We start from the raw sequence: 25,889 nt of genomic DNA, 5'->3' as shown, positions 1-25,889 counted from the left end.
ACTTGAGGGATATCTTGAGTGATTTCTTGAGTGATTTCCTGAATCCCACTTAGGTGGGTCATTAGGTGTGGATTAGTTGCTAAAGCCTTCGTGTCTTGAACTCTTGAACTTTGTGAAGAGTTTTTCTGAGAAGATGGCTGTACTGCACTTGGTTGTGCTCTGGCTTGGCTTCGTGTATAGGGGCGAGCTGTGGTTTTGTGGCCTGTGCCAGCCAGATCTGTGTAGGGATTGCAGGGGGGTGCAGCATCCGGAGGTGCCACCCTGGTTTGGCTACTGGATGGTGTCTGTAATTTATCTGTGGAGAGGGTCTGGGTTTGGGTCTGGTGTGGTTGATTGGTGATGGCGTTCTGTGTGCCTCTGGATCTGGTGTCAGATTTTGTGGGGAGGGCTAATCACTCAAGAAATCACTCAAGATATCCCTCAAGTAATTAAGGAACAAAAGAAGAAAAGGCACACTAGCCTGGGAACCTCCTCTCTGCCCAGAACATTGGAGGCTATACACCACACCTCCTCAACAGTATTTATAGGAACTCAAACACTGAGATCCTGCTCTGTTCCAGTAACAAGAAGCCGAAAGCACCAGCCTGAAGATGACGAGTGAGACCTCGTCGAAACGTCGCCTAGACACCCCAACTTTTACACGGGAAGACACCCGAGGACACCAAAACCTGCATTCCTGTACCCGTGAAAATCTACGAAAGCATATATATATATATATATATATATATGGGATGCAGGTGGTGCTGTGGGTTAAACTACAGAGCCTAGGACTTGCCGATCAGAAGGTCGGCGGTTCGAATCCCCGAGACGGGGTGAGCTCCCGTTGCTCAATCCCTGCTCCTGCCAACCTAGCAGTTCGAAAGCACGTCAAAGTGCAAGTAGATAAATAGGTACCGCTCTGGCGGGAAGGTAAACGGCGTTTCCGTGAGCTGCTCTGGTTCGCCAGAAGCGGCTTAGTCATGCTGGCCACATTACCTGGAAGCTGTATGCCGGCTCCCTCGGCCAATAAAGCGAGATGAGCGCTGCAACCCCAGAGTTGGCCACGACTGGACTTAACTGTCAGGGGTCCCTTTACATACACACACACACACACACACACATGAGATAATGTGACTTCTGCTAAATATCTGCTAAATGTGCAGCGCTAAAAAAGTGGAGTCTGCTAATAATGCATTTCCCCACTGAATTCATCTTCCCAAGCCCTCGGCGCCTCCTTATCAAACTTGCGGGACCCAGACAGGCTGCAATCCTGCTTCCCTTCATTTCCCCGCCACCCCCGCCTTCCTCCTGGTCTTTCTGATCAAGCCAGCCGCTCTCCCGGCCTCCTTCCATTGTTATCTCCCCCGCCTTCCCCTCGTCGCAATCGCATCACGTGACGCCGCCCTCCGCGGCTCCTCCTCCTCCTCCTCCTCTCGCTGGCGATCACGTGTCTGCGAGCTCTTCGCTCCTGCCCCGAAGTCGCCGCGGCGGCTGCTTTTTATTCATTCGTCGGCGCGTCTTAGCGACGGCAGCGCACAATCTCGGGCTGCTGTTGCTGCCGCCGGTCTCGTTGCGGGAAACGGCGCTTAGGTAAGTCCACCGAGAAGCAGCCCCACTAGGCAGGGCAAAAGCGCCTCGGCTTGCCTCGCGGTTTCGGTTTCTACGGGAACGAGGAAACCCAGCTGGGTGGGCTTTGGGCGCTGATGCTGCGCGGGATGAACGTCGGTAGCGGGTCTTTCCCCCAGGGCTGGTCCTGGAGGTGGTCTCTCCCCCGCCGTCACCCCCCCAAGGGGGTTGACTTAAATCGATCTCTCCCCGACCCGCTTCAGACCGCTAGCGATGCCTCCTTGGAAGGCAGCGGCAGGAATCATACAATTGGAAGGGACCTCTGAAAGTCATCTAGTCATCACCCCTCGCAGGAATCGTTTGCCCATCGTAGGGTTCAAGCCCACATCCCCCGGTCCTGAGTGCGCTTAGGGCAGGAGGCTTTAAGAAGAGCCCCGGGGGGATCTTTTTTTAAAGAGATCTGGTGGCTTTCTGTTTTAAGCGCGTTGCTGGTGCCCAGGGTGAAAAAGTGAATACAGGAGAATAGTAGTAGTAGTAGTAGTAGTAGTAGTAGTAGTAGTAGTAGTAATAGCTTGGTCGGTAGAGCATGAGAATCCCAATCCCAGGTCATGGGTTTGAGCCCCATGTTGCGTGAAAAGATGCCTTCATTGCCCGGGGTTGGACTAGATGACGCTGGTGTCCTTTCCAACTCGTATGATTCTATGAACAACAACGCTGCCTTTGCTCGTCCTGCTGGGACGTCGCTGTGATTCACCTCTGCAGATTAAGGCTCTTTAGCAAAGAGGAAAATGCACGAGGTCAGTTTGTGGGTCACCTCATAGGCGTGCCCAGCCCGGCATTTGTCACAGCTGACGGGGTGACGGAAAGCCTTGCGCTGGAAGTGATAGGAAGATTGCGCCTGCTTTTAGGTTTGGATGTGTTCCAGGTCATTTCCACAGGCACACTAGTCTCCTTAGGGTAAGGGTGGGAATTGGGATGTGATGGCTCTCAAAGGTTGCTGCTGGAAGCAGCATTACTGCCCATTGGCCCTACTGGCTGGGGGTTGATGGACTTTGGGAGTCCAGCAACTTACGGGGGGGGGGGGGGCTACAGGTTCTCCATCGCTGCTTTATAAACTTAAGAAGCTGCCTTATAACTAAATCATGCCATTGATCCACCTTGCTCTGTACTGTCTCTTTTGGCCAGCAGGGACTCCCCAGAATTTCATAGAGGGGTCTTTCCCAGTTTTTTCTGGAAGATGCAGTCACAATTTCTAATGGATATCAAAATTTTAAAAATGATCACCAATACAAAATACAACCAGTCTTGAGTAAATTGGGAGCCAAACCACATCCAGACATTAATATTTGTGTTTTCATTTTGCATTTTTATGTTGTGAACCGCCCTTAGAACTTTTGGATGTAGGGTGGTATATAAACGTAAAAATAAAGAAGAATAAAAACAAATGAGATACCTATAGAAAGCAATCACATTTCTAATCAATATTATGCTTAAAAAACACAAATAAATGCTGTTTCAAAAAAGAATAAAAATGGGCTGTCTGGAATAAGGAAAAGTGGGACGCCAAACAGTATTCAAATATTTAATATGCATTTAGACTGAAAGGGAGATGGAACAGACTCTTCCTGAAAGTTTAGATAGGTGAAGAGTGGAAATCAGATGAAGGAAGAGGGGATATTAGGATTCTATGCTTCTTGGATCTTGCTTTTAAATTTCTGCTTCAACACTATATTGGCTTCCTAAAGCAGCATTTTCCAACCTTGGGCCTCCAGCTGTTTTTGGACTACAACTCCCATAATCCTCAGCTAGCAAGACCAGTGGTCAGGGATGATGGGAATTGTAGTTCGAAAACAGCTGGAGGCCCAAGGTTGGGAAACACTGTCCTAGAGAACTTCTACTGTGGGCCAGCTCTAGAAATCAAGTGAGTAAATAAATATGGGGAAAGCAAATTGTCAGAGAAGGATCTGAAATATTTCCCTTGAAGCTTGTATTTGTTTTATTCTGGATTGCTTTATCTGATGCTTTAATGTGTTGGAAACTGCTTTGAAATATTTTCTTTTTAAAATATAAAGCGTTATAGAAATGAAATTAATAATAAAAAGAATACATTTCACTGCAAAAAAGTTGCCTAGACATTCTGTTGTAGCCCACACAATGAGTTTTCTGCTTTTGACAGCAATTGCAATGTACTGTGCTAGATGCTGTACGACCATTAATTGTATTTTTGTTGCTTCTTTTATTTCTTATAGATTGTATTTGTTGTATGCTGTAGAATCCAAACTGTAATACAATGAAGCACAATATAAGGAATAGTAGAAGCAAAAATCAGACTGATCTAGTAAATTAGATCGGTAGTTGGGATCCTTTTGAGGATCTCCCTTGAGAGAAGTTGTGGACTCTCCTTCCTTGGAGGTTTTTAAGCAGAGGTTGGATGGCCATCTGTCATGGATGACCTAGTCAAGATTCCTGCAGTACAGAGGGTTGGGCTAAATGACCCTTGGGGTCCCTTCCAACTCTATAATTGTATTTGATGAGCCAACATGACAGTGATGAGGGATTGAGGATTGGAGTGATCATTCTGTGATACTATGGCGGTGGACAAAGCTGCATTGTAACTTTTGAATAAATGTGTTTTAATTAAAACAAATAAATCGGTACAGCTGTTTATTGCAATGGGTGTGCCATCTCTGATCTTCAACCACACATCCACAGGCACATTGTAGACCACCTGGATGTAGCAGTGGTTTGTGGAACATAATTTTGAGAACTGCTGCCCTGCATCTATTTGCTGTAGCGGTGACAGTTTGCACTGGGCTTAGGTGACTTCCGCTTACTGGTCAAACACAGCCGGGCAGCTAGCAATAAACTGAACCAAAGCCCCCTATGTGGACCTGTGGGTTTGTTCAAAGTTAAAAGGTTAAGCAAAACAACTTTGGCATCTTGTGCAATTGGGCATTGTCTAATACGACTGAGAATTTAGCAACAATGAGCGCTCCTAGCACAGGCAGCAAACTGGAACTTACCTGGCGAGTATTTTCCATCAGTGGAAACTATAGTGCCTTTGAAATAGCTGCAATTTAGATGGCCTCGCGTACCAGCAACTAATGCGCTTATATTGCATCTCTTGTAGTTTTCAACAAACATTTGAAGTTTTGACTGATCTGCTTTGGGTCGTTGCCTGCTAAATCTGATCAGCAAGGTTGCATGTACAAAACAAGCTCCCGTTACTCCTGGGTAAGTATGCATTGATGCACTTGAGATTTATATTCCTTTTTGAGATTACTGTGTTGATACTTACGGTATAATATGCATTGCTGCCACAGCAAGTAATGAAAGTTGTGGGCATTTACAGAAAGGGAACTGATTGTGTCAGGAGCCCTAGATCAAAGAATAGGCCAGGGATGGGGAACTGGTGGCCATTCAGATGTTGCTACAGATCCCATTGGCCATGCTGGAAGAGGCTGATGGGAGTTGTAGTCCAGCAAGGGCTGGATCGCTAGGTTGGTTGGAGTGCGGTGCTGATAATGCCAAGGTTGCAGGTTTGATCCCCATAAGGGACAGCTGCATATTCCTGTATTGCAGGTGATTCTCAGGGTCCCTTAAACTCTATGATTCTGTGAGAACATCTGGAAAGGAAAACATCTGGAAGGTCACAGGTTTCCCACCCCTGGAGTTGGTGGTGATGCTATCAGCAGGAAGCAGACTGAGGAGGCTGTTTGTTTTAGCTGTTCTTCAAAAATTCCTTAGCTGTTCCCAGCCAACACTTCAGGAAATTAGTTGATGGGTATTGTAGGATGAAAGTCAGCCAAGCACCCCAGATCTGTGATTCTACTCTCATGGTCTGCTATTCTATGGAGGCAACTGCTCTGTCCTCATTCGCAAGCAAATAAGTCAAAGGAATGTGCCTTCTTGCCTCTTGCTCAATTTTGTACCCATTGACACTAGGTAAGAGGAACTGTTCTAACTAGATAATGCTTATGGCTGCACCTTTTCTGATTCTGGGACATTTGCTTGCCCAAGTCAAATAAATGAACAGGAGTGGCACTTAGATAATAGTAAACAATACTTTTTTTTGTTGGCATCTGTCTGTAACAAAAATAAAAGCTATGGACGGTGGCTGTATAGGCAGCCTAAGATAAACACTTTAGCAGTCAAGAGTTCTCATTCTGTGTTAATAATCCATGGAATAAAATTTAATTTATTCAGGTTGGCCTAATTGGAAGTAATAAAGAATGAACACACATCTGGGTCTACCTATCAATAGCCTGTGCATACTCAGATGTAATACCAAACTGTGGTTACATCAAGGGTAGGGAACCTTTGGCCCTGCAGGTTTTGTTGAACTACAACTCCCATCTTCCCTGACCATTGACCATGCCTGCTGGGGATGATGGGAGTTGTAGTTCAATAACATCTTTTGTTTCTAAGGTTCTCCACCCCTGTGTTACAATGCAGAAGCAGAGTCCCCAGGAGCCTCAGGCGCACATGTTCCCTCGTTCTCCTCCCTTCACATGCTGCGATTTCTAAACTGACTTCTGGTTTGTTGGCAAGCCAGAGTTTGTTGTTGCATTCAAAGGCGGCAAGTTCTGGTTTGCTGAAGTCATTGTTTACTCTTAAACCAGGATCCCAGACAACGGTTTGACACTGGTTTGAGAGGCTGATTGAAGAGCAAATTATGGTTTGGGTATACCAGAGTTTGCCACATTTTGCTGCAACAGCAAACCATGGTTTTCCAAGGAGCTTCCTCTGTGTTTTCCTTTATTCTAAGCATGCGTAGGATTGGTACCTTTGCCCGTGGTCCAGGCAGGAATGTTGCACCATTCTGCTTGTGCATGAGAAAGAGAGATGGGGAACCTGTGGCCACCCAGACATTGTCTTGTAGTATTTTTCCATTTTCTCCTACTATATTGCTCCTTCAGCAAGCCGTTGCTTCCCCATTTTTACCTTTCGTGATTGATTTCACCAGCTCTCATGGCTTCTTCATTGCATGCCGCCTCTGGCAGGCGCACACTTACCTAAATAATTGTTTGGCATTAGTCAGAAGCATGGAAAATCTGAAGTAGCCCTGAGCACAGTGGAGTAATTACAGATAGAGAGATGACGCAGTCACAGGCGAAGAGGTATTTCTCCTGGCTTTACAGTGCCCTAAGTGGCTGTTGCTTCCTCTTTCCCTTGGGAGTCGGTTCACAGGAATTACTTTGCAAGTGGCTCTGCAGTTGGAGGCCTTGCATTTGTCTTTTGCAGTGTGCCGTGAGCACAGTTGCTAGAAGGCAAGAGTGACCAAGGAAGACCTAGGACTCATGTTAGGGTCTCAGTTATGATGCTAATTTAGGGGGCCTTAATGAATGCACCAGGGACGCGGGTGGCGCTGTGGGTTAAACCATAGAGCCTAGGACTTGCCGATCAGAAGGTCGGCGGTTTGAATCCCCGTGACGGGGTGAGCTCCCGTTGCTCGGTCCCTGTTCCTGCCAACCTAGCATGTCAAAGTGCAAGTAGATAAATAGGTACCGCTCTGGCAGGAAGGTAAACAACGTTTCCGTGAGCTGCTCTGGTTCGCCAGAAGTGGCTTAGTCATGCTAGCCACATGACCCAGAAACTGTACGCCGGCTCCCTCGGCCAATAAAGCGAGATGAGCACCACAACCCCAGAGTCGGCCACAACTGGACCTAATGGTCAGGGGTCCCTTTACCTTTAATGAATGCACCAGTCCTACCCCTGACTCCTCCCAATTTTCGCCAAATCATACCTCCCCTGCATCCTTCTAAAAACAGTAGCTCAGACATACCATCGCAAAAGGGCCAGATTCCCTCTGATCCTTTCCTGTCCAAGCACTAAACACGTGGGTTAAACATCTGATTCGACAGCCTCAGGAAACAAGTCAGGGGAAGCCTGGAGACCATGTTGCCTTCTTTGGCTAGACTTGTAGCCTGCCCGAGAGAGACATTGCGGGGTGGACCAGGTGAGCTGACTGGGAGCAACCCTTACATACAGGTTGGAGGGCAAATCATGGCCTTGGCTTATATTATAACCTTATATAGCCGTTGGTAGGAAGCCATTATAAAAGGTTGTTGGCAATGGTCTGTCTCGAGAGACCAGGGGTTAGCAAACTTTTTCAGCATGGGTCCGGTCCACTGTCCCTCAGACCTTGTGGGGGGCCAGACCATATTTTGAAAAAAAATATGGGCGAATTCCTATGCCCCACAAATAACCCAGAGATGCATTTTAAATAAAAGGACACATTCTATTCATGTAAAAACATACTCATTCCTGGACTGTCTGCAGGCCGGATTTAGAAGGCAGTTGGGCCGGATCCGGCCCCCAGGCCTTAGTTTGCCTACCCATTCTGTAGAGTGCACCTCTGGGAGTGAAGTCAAACTCTTGCGTTAGCAGCACAGAAGTGACCTCCCTGGGGCGTAAGGCCTGGCAGAGTGTATGGAGGTCCGGGACTGCCCAGACAGTCTTGGCCTCACTGAGCAATATGTTTGATACCAGCTTGGCTTCATGAGTTTTTGGAAGGAGGCGTACAAGACATCATCCAACCGTTTTATGGACTGCCTTCCAGATTTGAGAAGGGTTTACTCTTTAGCCTTTCCTTCTCCTGAAGATATCCCGCAAGGCAGTGGAGGTTTAGGGTCAGATTTTTCCCTCTTCTAGATCAGGGATGTCCAACTTCCAAGAGACTGCGATCTACTCCCACTAAAAAAAAAAACAACAACTGGCGGTGATCTACTCATTATATTGACCAAGGTTGTTGAGCTTTTTGGGGGAGCATTGGTCAGAGTTGTTCAGCTTTTTGGGGGGAGGAAGACCTAAAGTTGTTGAGTTTTATGGGGGGGCAATCGATCAGGATCATGGGATCGACCAGGGACGAGGGACACCCCGACCAGTAGATCGCGATTGACCTGTTGGACATCCCTGCTCTAGATGGGCTACCTTCTCATGTTAATGGTCCCCATCTACCCCTCACTTCCCTCTACAGGACACGCAGGAAACCCCTTAAACTGAGTATTTTTTATTTTATTTTATAAAATAACTACTATTTCCCCCCTTTATTAATACATGAGCTGAAGCTAGCCTTCTCCAACCTAGTGCCCTCTAGAAGTTTTGTACTCCAACTCCCATCAGCCCCAGCCAACATGGCCAATAGTCAAGGTTGATGGGATTGGTAGTCCATCAACATCTGGCAGGCACTAGGTTGCTGAAGGCTGGCTTTAGGCAAATGGAATGTGTTGATTATTATCAGTGAGTTGTGCTTCAATGGGACGCGGATTAATGAGAGCTATTTTAAGCTTCCACCTCTGCTGTTGGCAAAGGGTGAGGCCTTGAATGAAGAACTGTTTTTGGCCTCAGGCTTCACATCTATGCATTCAGAGATGAAGATGTCCAAGTGTCACAGGGTTGTTTGTAAAGCAGGGATGGCTTTCCAGACACCACTCTCCCCCCCCCCCCCGATTATTTTGGATGCCATCTTAAATCGGCTCCAGGCAGCAGAGCTTTTGATTGCCAGGGATCAGGCCGGGAATTATGGGAGTTGTAGTGCAGCTTGTTGTAAGGGGAAACACAGGCCAGTCTGTCTGACACTTCCCAAACAGAAAGTGTTGTGGCAAGTCATGAGAACCAGTAGCTGCGGTTGTGGAGTTCCTTTGCTTTTATGTGGTGAATTGTGAATCGGTTCTGAAGAGCCACTTTGTGTGCTAAAAAACCACCCTGATCCTTGAAATAGTCTGCTCAAAGGAGGGCTGGAATGTGTGGAGTCGACGTGGAGATAAACCCCTCTCCCAAGATAGTTCATTTCATAGATGTGGAACCCCCAGAGCCGGCCCGCCCATGAGGCGTGGTGGACAACCTGCCTCAAGCACAGGAAGTGAAAGAGGCAGTGCTCCAGCCACCAGATTGCTTCCGTCACTGAGAGGGAGGTGTTCTGGCACATGGCATTGCTGCTTATCTGGAGTGCCCTGGCGGAAGAGTGTGTGTGTGTTTGGTGGGATGGGGTGGTGGACAATTCCTGTTTTACTTTGGGTGGCAAAATAGGACGTGCCACCCCTGGGAGCCACTATCGCAGCGACTCCTCTTTCCACAGAAAGACATTAGGAAGAGCTTTCTGATGGTTAAGAGCTGTTCAGACTTGCCTTGGAAGGTGGCAGGCTGTCCTTCATTGGATAAATACAGTTTGGATGTTAGGGATTCTTTCGCTGTGATTCCTGCATTGGGGGGAGATGACCCGTTGGGTCCCTTCCCACTCTACGGTTCTAGGATTCTATCTATCTATGGTTTCGTACAACCTCCCCGCTCTTATGTTAAGCTGCTCACCTGAGTAGACCTCTTCTTCAAGGAGCTCAAGGTGATGTCCCCCCCCCCCACTCTCAATTTTGTCCTCACAACAACTTTGTGAGGTGGGTCTTATCCCAGAAGTCCAGGATGGTATATACATGGTTCTACCCTCCTCATTTAATTCCCACAACAGCCCTAAGAGGTAGGCTAGGCTGAGGCAATGACTGGCCCAAGGTCACTCAGTGGGCTTCCTGGCTGAGTGGAGATTTGAACCCTGGCCTCCTAGGCTCTAGTCAAACACTCTAACCATTACTCCACCTGCTCAAAAACCTAGATCCTGCTCCAGTCAGGCAGGTATCAGACATCAATATAAGCTTAATTTCAGTCCAAAAGCCAAAATATGTTATCTCTTAGTGATTTGCTTTATCCCATCTTGCTAGATGTTCAGCAGAGATTAAGGTGAGGCAAAATCTCTAATGTGTGAGTCAGCGGTAGTGGTAGGAGGAAAATGTTAATGCGTATGCATTCCTGGGTGGTTTTTCTCACCTGTCTCTACCATTTGATTTTCGCGGGAGAAAATTAATTTCTCCCCTATTCTCATACTCCATTTAGAAAGAAGAAAAACAAAACACGGGGATTGACTCTCATGTTAGGCATACTCAGAGAAGACTTGTTGAAATGAAAGGACAAGAGTAACTTAGGTTTATTAATTCCCCTGGGTCTACTCTTGAGTAAAACTTAGTTGGCTCCAATGCATTTCATTATGTAAGAAAGAATCCTATTTACTAAAAGTCTGACTAAGTTTCCGGAAAAGAAAAACATTGTGACACTGTTCCAATGAATATCCTGGTTTTCTTTTCCAGCTTCTTTTGCCTCTGGGTTAAACTCAGTCGTCAGTCATTTTGCATATGCACAACAACAACAATTAACTGCTGGGTAACTACTAAAGGAATGTGTGAGTGCTAATTGCCCGTGTGTCAGGTGGATGCATGATAATGAATCAGATCATCCTTTTAGTATCTTTGGGCGGAGATAGTATGTTGAGAAATGGAAGTGTCGTTTATCCAAAAAAATTATTTTGCCAGGGGTTCCAAAAACAACATCCTGGAATGTTGTAAGAGTTGTTTGTCTTCGAAGGATTTTCACAAAGCCTTTTAGCCCTTGCCCGACCGGTGTGGCGTGGGAGGCATTTTCTGTTCCAACTTTTAGCAAGCGGGAAGTTCAAGCTGTACATGTGCTCAGGAAATGCATAAAGAGAATTGCGCTGGCATGTTTAGAAACAAGTGGAACACACCCCACCAATGTAAATAAATAAGTTATTATAATGACAATTAACTCCTTCTAATTATTCATTAAACAATTTACAGTGGTACCTCGGGTTACATATGCTTCAGGTTACATATGCTTCAGGTTACAGACTCCGCTAACCCAGAAATAGTACCTCGGGTTAAGAACTTTGCTTCAGGATGAGAACAGAAATCGTGCTCCGGTGGCATGACGGCTGTGGGAGGCCCCATTAGCTAAAGTGGTGCTTCAGGTTAAGAACAGTTTCAGGTTAAGAACGGACCTCCGGAATGAATTAAGTATGTAACCAGAGGTACCACTGTATTGCATTTCTACTCCTTTCCTTCAAGAAGACAGGCATTGCCCTTCCACTAGATCTTCTCGGCAGTGGTCCTGGTAGGTAGGTTTGGCTGAGAGATAGTGACTTTCATAGTGTGGTTTGTGACTGTGTGAGAATTTGAACCTGGGTCTCTCTCCAGCCCTTGCCCATCACTCTCTAACCCTAAGGATTACCCTTGAGGGGGTACTGAAAAATTGGAGAAGGTGGGCATTTATTGCAAAAGAAAATGTTCTTTTGGAGAAACAACAGTAACCTACAGTCGTACCTCAGCTCCCGAATGCCTTGGGAATTTAACGTTCCGGCTCCCAAACAATCGAAAACCGGAAGTGAGTGTTCGGTTTTCGAAATTTTTTTTAGAAGCCGAACATCTGGCGTGGCTTCCGCTATTTTTTCCAGCGTGCTTGTGCAATCAGAAACCAATCGGAAGCCGCACCTTGGTTTCTGAACATTCTGGAATGGATTCCGTTCGACTTCCGAGGTACGACTGTATTTTGCTTCACACTCAGAGATGTAAAGATCATCACATTTCCAACATTATATAATCTATTATTATTAAAATTGTAATAATAATAATACTGGTATTAATTCTAATGCTGAAACACATTTTACCTTTATAAGGTAAAGGGACCCCTGACCATTAGGTCCAGTTGTGACAGACTCTGGGGTTGTGGCACTCATCTCGCTTTATTGGCCGAGGGAGCCGCCATACAGCTTCCTGGTCATGTGGCCAGCATGACTAAGCCGCTTCTGGCGAACCAGAGCAGCACACGGAAACGGCATTTACCTTCCCGCCAGAGTGGTACCTATTTATCTATTTGCACTTTGACGTGCTTTCAAACTGCTAGGTTGGCAGGAGCAGGGACTGAGCAACAGGAGCTCAACCCCGTCACGGGGATTTGAACTGCCGACCTTCTGATCAGCAAGTCCTGGGCTCTTTGGTTTAAACCACAGCGCCACCCGTGTCCCTCTTACTTTTATAGGTAAACAGTAATTATGCCTGAGGCCACATCTGCACCAATACATTTAAAGCACTACTGTACTGCTTTGACAGTCCTGCCTTCCCCAAAGAATCCAAAACCAGAGTGGTGTAGTGGTTAAAGTGTTTGATTAAGACCTGGGAGGCCAGGGTTCAAATCCCCGCTCTGCCATGAAGCTATCTGCAATTGCTAAACTTGGAAGGATAGGAATCCTGTGCTAGCCTCCACCCACCACTCAAATGCAAAAGAGAGTGGCCTAACCCCTAAGTTCATTGAGCTATGGTTCATTGAGCTAAATTCATTGAGCTATGGAAGGATCTCTCAATCTCCCTATATCCTTATGTAATCAGGGCAACTTACTGCAAGTCTTTAACCAGCAATACCAAGAGCCCTGAGCTTGTCTGTCACCACCCTCACCCCCAAGAACCAAACGTACCCATTGATTGACGCTGTCCGCTTTAAACTGTTTACAGTACTGAATTTTACATTGTTGTAACCTGCCCTGGCACCTGATGTTAAAAGGGCTGGTAATGAATTCAGTACATTATACCGATGACGATATTGTTCCTCTGGCATCTCTTTCTTCCATTGTAAAACTGTGTACAGCAGATTATCCTTGTTCTTGTTTGCAGTCACTATAACTTCTTCTGAACCCATGAAGTGAGGGTGCTTTGAGGAGAGGTCTTCCTAGCATTCTCAGTGCCCGATGAGAACTGTCTCAAAACTCTTAGAAGGCCATTGAAGAAGAGGCCTGATATCAAGGCTGTTTATTTATTTAGCACATTTACACCCCACCTTTTCTTCCAAGAACCTGAAGGTGACGTACATGGTTCTCTCTCCCCCCCCCTTTTAAAAAAACTCCTCACAACGACCTTGTGGGGTAGGTTAGGCTGAGAGGCAGGGACTGTCAGCATGCAGAGGGCATGGAGGCCAGCTGGCTAACCCCAACTGGGCCGTCTCCTTCCAGTCTTCCCGCTTCGAAGACCATCGGCATCTGCTCCGACGTAAATCAGTGACCCGGACTTCAAAGCCAGACACACTATCAGCAGAGCGAACTGCGCACACAGAATAGGCGTGAGGCTTGCGGAAGCATACTACAACTACAGATTTATTAATCATAAATCAGGACAAAGAAACATGTCTCTCTCTCTCTCGTCTTCTGAGAGAGAACGGGAAAAGCAAAAGCTATACACACAATGGAAGTTCCCAGCAAGCTGTGCTGGAATGTAAACAGACATGTGACGCGCAACAGTTCCACATGTCTGCTCCTTAAGGTGGAATAGAAATGTTAACAGGGACTGTCCCAAGATCACACAGCAAGCTGCATGGCTGAGTGGGGATTCAAACCCTGGTCCATCCAGAGATGGAAAATAACCGGGTGCCAGTCACATTTCATGACAGGCCCAAGCAGCCTTTTGCAAGGAGTTGGGGATGTCTGGTCACCACATTTTGGCCACTAGCATCTTCATCTGGCTAGCTGGCGCAGCTGCCAGGCAGCTGTCTTGTGGGGCGACACGGCACCAAACGAAGCACGCTTTTTGGTTCTGCGCAAGCCAATTGATTTGCGCAGGAGCTCGGCACCCAAAGGCAGCTGCATAGATCAGCTGGTCTGTGGGGTTAGAGGCATTCCGTTGTGGTGACTGAAGCCGAGGTGTGGTGACTGAAGCCGAGGTTTAAGTTGCCATTTGGCTCCCAGCTTTTAAATCTCATTTTCTAACACTCTAACCATCAGACCACACACTGTCTCTCGCATCTTGTTTTTCAGCATAGCCAAACAGATGCCTCTGAGAAGCCTATAGGCAGGACATTTCTGCCTAGCAGATCCCTTTTACTGCATGCTAAGAATGTCCAATACCCATTTCCTAGATCTGCATGCTTTTTGAGAGCCGACTTGCAGGGCAGCTTTGTGCCTTGGCTTTGCTCCTGGAAAACCCTGACTTTATGCCTCTTCTGGTGCTCCTGTACACCAGACCTTTCCAAACTGTGTGTTGGCTGCATTGTTCAGGCGTGTCGCACGAACACTTCCCATGCAGCTCCCAGGGCTGGGAAGGGGTTAATTTAACCCAGGCATAGGCAAACTCAGCCCTCCCAAGATGTTTTGGGACTACAACTCCCATGATCCCTAGCTAACAGGACCAGTGGTCCGGGATGATGGGAATTGTAGTCCCAAAACATCTGGAGGGCCGAGTTTGCCTATGCCTAGCTTAACCTCTGGTTTGCTAGTAAAACTGAATTACCGTGTCACAAAATGATGCATGTCTAAAAAGTGCGTCACCAACATGAAAAGTTTGGAAAGCTCTGTCGTACAGGAATATAACTGTCTGCTTCCTTCATCCCCCCTACTTGTGCTGGACCCCTGAAGAGGCGCCAAATGACAGAATCAACAGCCTTCTCATTTGTTGCTCTTAGCCATTTCTCGGCACAACACCCGTGACTTTATTTTAAGCCTCTGTTTTCCTATGCTGTTCTTTCGACTTCATTAACTCCTGCACCCAGCTGCAAAAGGACAAGAGTGTGCTTGATCCCTTCAGAGCTTGTTCCTAAGTACACATGCATTAAGCCCGCATTTGCAAAGAGCACAACAGAAGACTCATGCAGAAAAGCTTTCTGCCCTGCCCAAATTGCCATGTAGCTTGAAAAACAGCTGATCGGTATTTAAAGTGGCCTATTCCCAGCCTCGCCTGCCAACCTAGCAGTTCGAAAGCACCCCCGGGAGCAAGTAGATAAATAGGGACCGCTTACTAGCGGGAAGGTAAACGGCGTTCCGTGTGCGGCTCTGGCTCGCCAGAGCAGCGATGTCACGCTGGCCACGTGACCCGGAAGTGTCTCCGGACAGCGCTGGCCCCCGGCCTCTTGAGTGAGATGGGCGCACAACCCTAGAGTCTGTCAAGACTGGCCCTACGGGCAGGGGTACCTTTACCTTTACCTTTATTCCCAGCCTCATCTGATGTTGAAAGGAAGTCCCATTATGTGGTCTTCCCTAAGAAAGTTGCAAAACTGTGAAAAGTTTCTTCTTTTGATGATTGCTTCAGGCTTTGTCTGGGCCCACGCTGAACTTCCTGATTCTCAACTTTGGGCAATGGGATAAGAATACTGAGGAAGGAAATGCCTTGTCCTGTATTTTCTTAAAGATTGTGAGTTATTTTGGAATTGCCAAAATGTTACATAAGTTTCTTCCACCATTAAATAATAAAAGAAAACAGAGTCAGTTGGTTGCCACATCTCGGCGTGCCAAGTTCCTTTCATTTTCATTTTTTGCAGCAGAAAGTGTCACTGTCAGCACACCCTTGGAAATTCCTTCCTGATCCTGGAGGAATTTTTTTTGGGGGGACATGCTAACTCTAGGCTGCCCAAGGTTGTGCCGATCGGTTATATGTAAGCAGTGCGGGGGTTTGCACCATGTAAACTTGCTTTTTAAATGATCTTCCTTAAACTGAATAAATTCAGTTCATTATTATGAATAAGGGAAGTGGCTTCTTGGAAATATTCTAATCGGTGGTCAATGGAGAAACAGCCATCTAAAATATGCTTTTTAACAGCACGGCTTTAGCAGGAGCATGGAATGAAATTTGAGAAGTAGTTTGGCTCTAGAAATCCTATAAAGTGGCAGAGTTGCTCTCTCTCTTCCTCCCCTGAACCTCATAGTGCCTGTGACCTCCCATAAGGAGTAGATCCTGCCACAGTTCAAGGAACAAGTTTTTTCCTCAGCAATGCACCTTACCTTATGTCAGAGAACCATAGTTAACTTCCACAAGCAGAACACAACAGAAGAGGCTGTAGAAAGGTACAGGGAAGGCTTAATTAAGCACACCTCTTGGTTACCCTTGCAAGGCTAATGCAATTTTAGGCTGCATTAATAAGACCATCAGGAAACTCTTCCAGTGCTCGACCCAAATCTACCCTTCTATTAGACCTGACCCTGTACTCTGGGGCACAAGGGAACAAGTCTGTGCCCTCTTCCGTGTGTCAACCATGCAGCTATTTGAAGAATGCTGTCATGTCCCTCCTTCAACCTTTCCTTCTCCAGGCTAAAGATACTCAGTTCTTTCCATTGTTGCTCATAAGAATTGCTTTCTGTTGCCCTGCTTGTTGTTGTTGCCTTCTTCTGAACCCCTTTCAATTTGGACAAAAAGATCACACTCAATACAGCTCAGTAGTAGTAGTAGTTTTTGTTGTTGTTAATCTCTTTTCAGTGTTAATTACTTAGGCTTGCCACTTTTATTTTTTAGATAGACTTCACATGCAGTTTGCAAGATGACGCCAAAGCATGAAAAACAGGTAAGTGCTTCAATTTGTGTGTGTGTTGCTTTTTTAGTTTGGAAGGGGGTGTTTTCCTAGAAATATGGAACTTTGCTTTATACTACTAAAAGCAGAAATGTTCTGCAAAAATGCTTCTCTATTGATCAGCCACTATTCAGCGAACAGCTTTCAAGTTGGGTGTGACTATATCACCAACCAGCACTGAGTAAACAGGGCAGCTTATATCTGGGGTAGCATCTTAGGAGACAAAGTAGGTTGTGTAATTGCTGCAATGAAGAGATGGCAGAAATAGTCCCCCTGGCTTGGATGTTGTAATGCGGCGCATGGGGGAAGTCCCAAGTATCTGGCTCTTTTGCAAGCCGGGGTCATAACCAAAGACAATTCTGCTGACATAGGCTGTTCCTCAGTGCTTGGAAGCAAGTTTGGGAGACCTTTGACCCTTCAGATGCTGCTGAACTACAGCTCTTATCATCCCTGGGCATTGAGCATGCTTGCTGAGGTTGATGGGAGTTGTAGTTCAGGACAGCCAAAGGTTCCCCACCTCTGGCTTATAAGAGCCATGTGTACAGACTGGCTCCCAGACAGGAGTTGACTCCTGTTATGCTCTTCCTTGGTCCTTTTAGCTCAACTTGACATGGCAGCTAAGCCAAGGTTAGACTCAGAGTGTCATCCAACCTAAGGATTGTGGTTAAGGAGGAGAGACCTTAACCCCGATCCCAGATTCTTGGATCCCTTGCTAAGCCAACCTTTGGCTCAGCTCCTAGGCTGTGTTGAGCTAAAAGGACCAGTGACGGGAGCGAGCCAGCAGTAAATTACACCAAGTAAGCTGGAGTTGACCATTAGCAAAAACAGGATCTGCACAGGAGGGACAGGCCTAATGAGCACAGCAACTCATCTCCGCCAGGACTTGCCCCCTGAAGCAGTTGTGGAGACTGAAGGTCCCCGACTTCCCACAGCTGCCAACTCCCCTCCTCTTCAGGATTTTTCCCACCCAAGCAATCTGAGATTGCACCTGCATGAAGCTAACATCTCTGCTCTTTTCATACCTCTCCTGGTTCTGTGAGACCAGGAGGGCTTGTTGCAGCAGGAGGGTGAGACTCCTGTGCCTCTTCACCAGACGGCCTCTTCTCTGCCTCTTGGCTTTCCTCCTTTCCTGCTTCTCATTCTGGACTTCTCTCTGCTACAGACTTTCCCCCCACTCAGTAAACCCTGCTGCCTCTTCAGCTTCCGACACCACCTCCTCCCAGTCTGCTCCCTCTTCTCCCTCTGACCACTCATTGCTGTCCCAACACCACTGCCTTTGCCAGCTGGTTCCTCCGCATCCAACCAGTCCGTGACAACCAGGGAGGAGCAAATGGGCTGCAAACTCCTCCCCCAGGACCTAGCTCATTCACACTGGACCATGGTTTAGTGTGAGACAGTAGTTGTGTTCACACTAAACCACGGTTTGGCGTGAACACAACTACTGTCTCACAGCCTAACGTATCTCAAAGGATTGTGAAGATAAAAGAGGGGGCCATGCATATCATATCAAGCTCCTTAGAGGAAATATTGTCAATAAATGCATCTCATGCTTCTGCACAATCACGACATGTGCACCCTCTGGTTTATCCTGAGTCAGGCCAATCATTCATGTAGATCAGTGCTGTTTCCTTTGATTGACAGAGGGTCTGTAGCCCCTAGAACGAGGTCATTCTCAGCTTGACTTCTTGACATCCTTCTAACTGGAGACTGGGGGGGGGGGGGGCTGAGTGTGTGCTCTCCCACTGAACGGCGGCCCTCCTAATTGTCGCCAGCATTGCTCTCGCATGGGCTTTAACGAAGAGGAAATCGGGAGCTTCGTTTCCCTTGTCAAAACAATTTTTTTGTGTGCAAATAAGCCCACAAGGAGGGTGTCCCAAGTTGCCCTTGTTAAATGTTTGGGGGCAGGCAACAGCCAACAGCCTTTAAAATGCAGAACCCCTGTTGCATTATTACTGATGGATCTTCCCATTAAAAAGGCATTGGAATCGAGGGACAGTGGCATTAAGAAGAATTTGTAGTTCATTCATGCAAGCAGCAAATGTAGAAATAATACTTATATATACGGGCTTGGGGTCCCCCCCCTTTTTTTTAATGAGCCCAAACCAAACGGACACTTAAGTTCAATGAGACAGAACCAAAATCACATGCTACTATTGGCAAATAATGTGATTATAATTGTATACAGAGCGACACCTTGATGTTTCTGAGCATCTTTAGGGCTAATGTTAGGGACATAACAATGCCAATTTATTGTGAGCTGTTGGTTCAGTGAATGAAAGTTAGCATGAAAAACAGCTGTCTGTCTTTTAAAGTGTGTGGGGATATTGGGCCCCAGGTCCTCTCCAAACCACACCTCCTTTCTAGCCAGTATACCTGTAGGAGTGTCTCCACCCCCATCGTGCAGCCTGGACACTGAAGTCCAGCTCCGAAGGCCTTCTGGCGGTTCCCTCACTGTGAGAAGTGTGGTTACAGGGAACCAGACAGAGGGCCTTCTCAGTGGTGGCGCCTGCCTTGTGGAGCTCCCTCCCACCAGATGTCAAGGAAATAAACAACTATTTGTCTTTTAGAAGACATATGAAGGCAGCCCTGTTTAGGGAAGTTTAAAATGTTTGATATTTTATTGTATGTTAATTTTTTTGTTGGAAGCCGCCCAGAGTGGCTGAGGAAACGCAGCCAGATGGGCGGGGTATAAATAATAAATTATTATTATTGCCACACCCCTCCCTCCCAGCCTTTCTGCCCTCTGAGTGTTTTTGCTTGATTGAAATGTCTCCTTGAACTCATGCTTCTTGCTTGTCTGGCAGGAAGATAAGAGAGAGCCATAGGGCCTCATAAGAGAGAGTTGTAAAAACAAACCTACCAAGATGAAATTTACATTTTCTGCACTCACCCTTGCCTCTGGCTCTGGCCTCCAGAATGTCCTCAAGGCAGCACAGTTCCCAGGTTGCAAAAGATTACTGTATTTTGAGGGAAGCAGGAATTTTTAACTTTCGCTTTTCATTTAAGGTCCTACTCATTAGTAATAATAATAATATCTTTATTGTCATTGCCCCCTTCGGGGACAACGAAAATATTAGTGGCAAGCTTGTGGGGAAATAATTGACATGGAATCCACAAAGGGAGTTGCTCTTTGTATAGCAGGTGTAGTTTGGGGAAGTTAGCAAATTTGAAATTGCACATTGAAAAGTCTCACACGGCTGAGAGATGGGCTGCCACTTCTCCATCCCGTTTCAGTGGCCTGCTGCTTACGATAGTAGCTGGCCAGTCCACTTCCCCTCTGCTCTACTGTTCTCACACCCCATTCCCCAATATATTGACCTCCCAACTGGTGACATGCTAGGCGTTCCACACACCCCCTTCTTGCCCACTTTTTTTGGTAGAGAAACACCCACTGGCTTGATTGGGAATTGGGCTTGGTAAACAGGAAGACAAGAAAAAGTAAATAGTTTGGATTGCTCCAGATTGTGCCTCCAGTGATCTTAGGAGTGTGCCGAAGTCTGCACATTTTCTCTTTTTTAAAAATATATTTTTATTAAAGATTTCTTAGTTTACAAAAATACGTGCATTGTCTCTTTTTTCAAGTTGTGTTTTCTACAGATCAGTTTCGTTTGTAGTGAGACATTAGTGTTGCATGCAGGATTGGCTTAGGAAGAAAAGAGGGGGAGGGGGATTGGGATCGGGTGGTTACGCTTATATTCTTCTGCTTAGTGTATTTGTGTTTTGTGTCAGCATCACTTGTATGCGTTCTCTTACTACTGTATTCACTTGTTATATTTCCTTGGTTGTGAGAGAGGTTGGGGTGGCCAAGGGTGTGGTTGGTTGTCCTTGGTTGGCTGTAGTGAGATTTGTTTTTGTGTGTGAGTGGGGTGTGTGTATTTGTATTTTTGGATCAGGTTAGCCATATTGATTCACATGCTATCGACGGATTCTTTGTTGTCTTGTTGGGCTATGTATGAGATAAAGGGGAACCATACTGGGGTGAAGGCGTCTTCTTCTATTTGTCCCTGTGTCAGTTTCGGTTTACAGTACCTTGGTTCTCAAACGCCTTGTGACTTGAACGTTTTGGCTCCCAAACGCCGCAAACCCAGAAGTGAGTGTTCTGGTTTGTGAACGTTCTTTGGAACCTGAAAGTCTGGCTCGGCTTCCATGGCTTCCAAATGAGTGCAGGAAGCTCCTGCAGCCAACTGGAAGCTGTGTTTTGGTTTTCAAATGTTTTCAGAAGTCAAACGGACTCCGTTCGAGAACCAAGGTACGGCTGTATTGGTTAATTTTTCCAATAAGGCTGTTTCCCATACTATTTGATACCATTGGTCCATGCTTAACTCCTGACGGGTCTCTCCAGTGTCTGACTATGATGCTTCTGGCTGTTGAGATTAGGTGGGTTATGAGCTCTTTATAATGTGAGTGGGCATTATTATCTTGGAAGATGTTTAGTAGGGCCCATTCAGGGGTGACTTCTAATACTTGCTTAGTTATCTTGCATATTTCTTGTACGACTGATGTCCAGAAGAGTTGGATTTCAGGACATCCCCACCACATATGGAGGTATGTGCCTGTGGAGGTGCATCCTCTCCTGGAGTCTGCACATTTTCTAACTGGCTGCCAATCATCCAAAATCTGACTAAGAGTTTTCCGGTTTCTGTAGCCTGCCTTGTGCTGTCCCTTCCGCTGACCTGGCAGCGGTTGCGGCAAGGCAAACCCACCACTCTGTTCTGTCCCTGATGTGTCTCCCTACTATGGCAGTACTGCAGCAGGTGGCAAGGAAAATGTAATTTTCCCAGGGCTCCTGATGTCTATCAGGGCTCAGGTGCCGTGGCCTGGGAAAATTATATTTTTCAGGATTCCAAAAGCTAGGCTTCTTGGTGTGGCCTCAGTTGGCAGAGAATAACTACTCCTGGCTACCCAACAGTTTCATATCTGAGTAGTTTTGAACTTGGGTCTGCTCAATTCATGTGCATAACTCTGTCCATTATTATATCCCTTCAGCTGCTAGGAGAAGATGAGGCAGCAGCTAGTTCTGTTTTTCCCTATTGCTAATTGTTTCTCAGATTGCTCAGTAGTTTGTAGCTCCATGAATCTGCAAAACACAAATCTATGTATCATCTGTTGTTTCCTTCTTTCTTCCATTTCTTATAATGCTTACTCACTGCAAATTTAATATTCTTCCTGGTGTTATTTTTCCGGGGTGTGTGTGTGTGTGTGTGTGTGTATATATATATAGCCATAGAATACTAATTTTAACATTCTAGTCCAGTGTTTCCCAAACTTGGTCTCCAACTGTTTTTGGACTACAGTGCCCACCATCCCTGACCACTGGTCCTGCTAGCTAGGGATGTAGTCCAAAAACAGCTGAAGACTCAGGTTTGCAAAACACTGTTCTAGATTGTCACTTAGCTGTTATTGCTGCTTATAGTCATAGATCAGCACTGAGGAACCTGTGTGGCCAGATATCGTCAGACTACAACTCCCATCATCCCTGGCTAGGACTGTTAGGAGAAGGAGAGCCATTTCCCCCCCCCCCCACTTCTGCACCTCTGCCATGGATGCATAATCATCTAGAGAGCTCCTCAGCAAAGATGTGTGTTGTTTTGAGTGCTTGTTACAGAACATGGGTTTTTTTGAAGCACAGAATGGCAACCATCTTTCTCTCCTTCCCTTCATGTATTTCACAGCCTTGCTAAAATCATTGTAGCAATAGTGGGAATAGTGTGCTAACCTCTATTTCCTTAGAAGACTGGGGAAGGAAGGCAGGAGGGGAATTCCTCTTGAGTAAAAAAGAAATTAAAATACCACCTCACTTTTGCCCCCTGCCCCTATTTGGGTATTGCTGATTGCCACCATTCAGTTCATTTGCAAAACCTCATATTTATATTAGGTACTGCAATTTATGGCAAATAAATTGGTTGATTAAGGTAATGCAGATATATTCTGTATTCATTTTACAAAAACATTCTAGCTGGCTTTTCTATGCCAAGTGTACTTAAGGTTTAGAGAACCAGTTTGATGTAGCTGTTAGTGCTGGACTAGGAACATGGAGTGCAGGGTTCAAAAACCTGCTCAGCCATGAAGACAGCCAGCCACTATCTCTCAGCTGAACCTGAACCTACCTCTCAGGGTTATTGTGAGGATAAAATGGGGAGGGTGAAGAGCCATGTACACCACCTTGAGCTCACTGGAGGAAAGGTTTAGGGAAGCTTTTAATGTTTAATAGGTTATTGTATTTTAATATTCTGTTGAAAGCCGCCAAGAGTGGCTGGAGAAACCCAGCCAGATGGGCGAGGTCTAAATAATAAATTATTACTATTATTATTATTATAAATGTAATACTAGAAATAAACAACTGTCTGACTTTTAGAAGACATCCAAAGGCAGCCCTGTTTAGGGAAGTTTTTAATGTTTGAGGTTGTCACTTTTTTATTATTATCTCTTGGGAGCCTCCTAGAGTGGCTGGGGAAACCCAGCCAGATGGGTGGTGTGTGTGTGTGTGTGTGTGTATATAGTGTGTCTGGTTGTTAACCAAAAGGTTGGTGGGTCAAGCCCACCCAGGGAGCCAACAAGATTTCGCAATAAAAAACTCTCAAATGGCCAGTTTGGTAGTCCCAGTAAAGATATTGCCTAGCTGTTTAATACCCTTCTTAAGCCATTGCCAAAGATTTTTAGCAAACAGGCAGCGTGTTAATTGGTTTACCAGTGCCAGGATGTCTGTGCCACCAAGAAGGGTTTGGTGACTCTCCACTATTAAGTACATAATTATCTGCATTGTCTGCATTTCATTTCCCTCTGACCTCACTTTTTTTTGCACAATATTTTCCCCTCCCCAAACCATGTCTGTACCTATAACTCAGGATAACATTCCATTCATCTGATGAAGTGAACACATGCACAATCAGTTGGTTAGACTTTGTTGTTGTTGTTGTTTAGTCGTTTAGTCGTGTCCGACTCTTCGTGACCCCATGAACCAGAGCATGCCAGGCTCTCCTGTCTTCCATTGCCTCCTGCATTTCGGTCAGACTCATGTTGGTAGCTTCAAGAACACTGTCCAACCATCTCGTCCTCTGTCGTCCCCTTCTCCTTGTGCCCGCCATCTTTCCCAACATCAGGGTCTTTCCCAGGGAGTCTTCTCTTCTCATGAGGTGGCCAAAGTATTGGAGCCTCAGCTTCAGGATCTGTCCTTCCAGTGAGCACTCTGGGCTGATTTCCTTCAGAAAGGATAGGCTTGATCTTCTTGCAGTCCATGGGACTAGGTGCCTCAAAAGCTATTTCTTTGGGTTTTATTGCTGCCCAGACTCACTTGGCTGCTCTTCTGGAAATCTCTTTCATGTATCTGGTGAAAGGAGGTTGTTGCTTTGGTTAATCTCTTGAGAAGCCACAACAATCCTTTGCTGCTCTTACTGTGCACACTTATAGAATTCACTCCCACAGTAAACAGTTACGGCCACCAGCTTGGACAGCTTTGAAAGAGTTTTATCTCACGGAAGATAAGCTGTTCAGTGACGTATACTAGTAGTAGACACTGCTAAAATTTGGGGTTGGCTTTTACAGCCCAACTCTCCATCAAAGGATTTAAGTGTCCCCTACGTCCATTATCTTTATTTTGCAATATAGTTTCCCCGCCCCCTTGCAAGGAGGCGAAGACACCGAACAAAGTGTGCAATTATTATTATTATTATTATTATTATTATTATTATTATTATTATTAACTTTTAAGGACTTTAGAAATTGCCCAGCCCCTTCACCAAAGACCACCCAAAGCATCACACACATTACAGAAAGAGGCAGGCTACAACAGTTTAATAATAGTATTATTTATATGCCGCCCATCTGACTGGATTGTCCCAGCCACTCTGGGCGGCTTCCCACAAAAAACAGTAAAACACAATACAAAATCAAGCATTAAAATCTTCCCTGAAATTTGAGATGGTAGCTTGTCTCATGTCTGACAAGATCAGTTGGGATAATGGTCACTGATTGCATTACCTGGCCAGGGGGGCCATTCTTTTGAGATGGTAAATACCTTGGTTCTTGAATCCAGATCACAGACCTGCCCTATTCATACACAAAATATACCCTTAATAGACAGGATTTGTAAGGGAAAAGAACCACCAGGAGAGGTTTTCCCAGTCTATTTCCTTGGGCAGAGGAAATATTTGGGGTCGTTAAGAGTCAAGATGACGTCAGGATTGCTCTCCTGTGCTATTTGAGACTTGTGGTTTATATACATATGTAAGTGTGTTTACTCTGTGCACTTAGGATCACTTGTTTTATATTTGAGACCTTTGAATTCTTATAACAACAACCAGTTGCTGGAAATCACAAGTGAGGGAAATGTTTTTGCACCCAGTTCCTGCTCCCAGACTTCCTGAGAAGCACATTTCCTGACCCTAAGCACATTTACTAGGGTATAAGCCCTTTTAAACATAGTAGGACTTCCTTCTGTGTAAATGTGTGTAGGATTTTGCTGTAATATTGTATTTCTTAAGAAGGCAGTCTTTTTTTTTTTTTAAAAAAAAGGTAGATGTGTTGCTTGTTTAAGCACTGGATATGGGAGAGTGAGAAGGACAAAGGATCAAGGTAAGAGAGAAAGCTGAGAGAGAGAGAGTAAATACAGAAACAAAAAGCTGCCCAGCCTACCAGCAATAAAAACAACATGTACAGAAGGGGAAAATACCTAGCTAGGGCCCTTTGAAATGAAATGGGGAAATTCCAAGGAGAAAATCCCTCTGTGTGTTTTTCCATAATGTGTTACCTGGTGTGGTTTCCTGCATTTTTCAACTCAAGCTAAAACTTAATACTGGGGTCTTCCTCCGGAGGGTGAAGGCACTGCCTGTCTAGGAAGGCAAAGGCTGGCTGCACTTCTTCTGCTCTATGGTTTGTTCTCCAGGGTGCAGTTGTGGTCGGTGTGGGGTGGGCGGGTGCCAGTGCTCACCTGGTCGTCCCATCACTGGCGTTGCTGTATCTTACTGGGTGGTGGAGGAACGAGGTGGCAGCAGGGTCCGTGTTGTCAATCTCACCATCAGGAGCACTGGTGTGTTTACACCATGCTAACCTTCCCTGTCTCTTGGGTAAGGCATAGCACCTCCCATGAGGGGAGGTCAGGTAAGGGTGAAAATAGAGCTGTTATAAGTTGTATGTAAGTCATAAGCCAAAACATTGTCCATTACAGTGGAACTTCGGTTTTTGAGTGGCAG

The 25,889-nt window shown here is 45.9% G+C and overlaps 1 protein-coding gene across 2 annotated transcripts in view; it reads left to right on the top strand.

Annotated features, from left to right (window-relative positions):
• The first annotated feature begins 1,397 nt into the window (after positions 1-1,397).
• SNX10 (sorting nexin 10) overlaps positions 1,398-25,889 on the top strand; it is a 46,702-nt gene continuing 22,210 nt past the window's right edge. The window contains exons 1-3 of one of the 2 annotated variants that reach the window (XM_083405210.1): positions 1,398-1,569; positions 4,676-4,779; positions 16,647-16,695. In XM_083405210.1, the coding sequence (XP_083261336.1) occupies positions 16,672-16,695 (24 nt within the window). In that variant the 5' untranslated portion in view covers positions 1,398-1,569; positions 4,676-4,779; positions 16,647-16,671. The remainder of the gene's footprint in view (positions 1,570-4,675; positions 4,780-16,646; positions 16,696-25,889) is intronic. The other variant, XM_083405209.1, reaches the window with a different exon arrangement.

The sequence above is a fragment of the Podarcis tiliguerta genome (genome assembly GCF_965153285.1).
Source record: "Podarcis tiliguerta genome assembly, chromosome: 12".
Taxonomy (NCBI): domain Eukaryota; kingdom Metazoa; phylum Chordata; class Lepidosauria; order Squamata; family Lacertidae; genus Podarcis; species Podarcis tiliguerta.
Note: the sequence above shows the minus strand (reverse complement) of the source record. Positions and strands in the feature narration are given on the sequence as shown.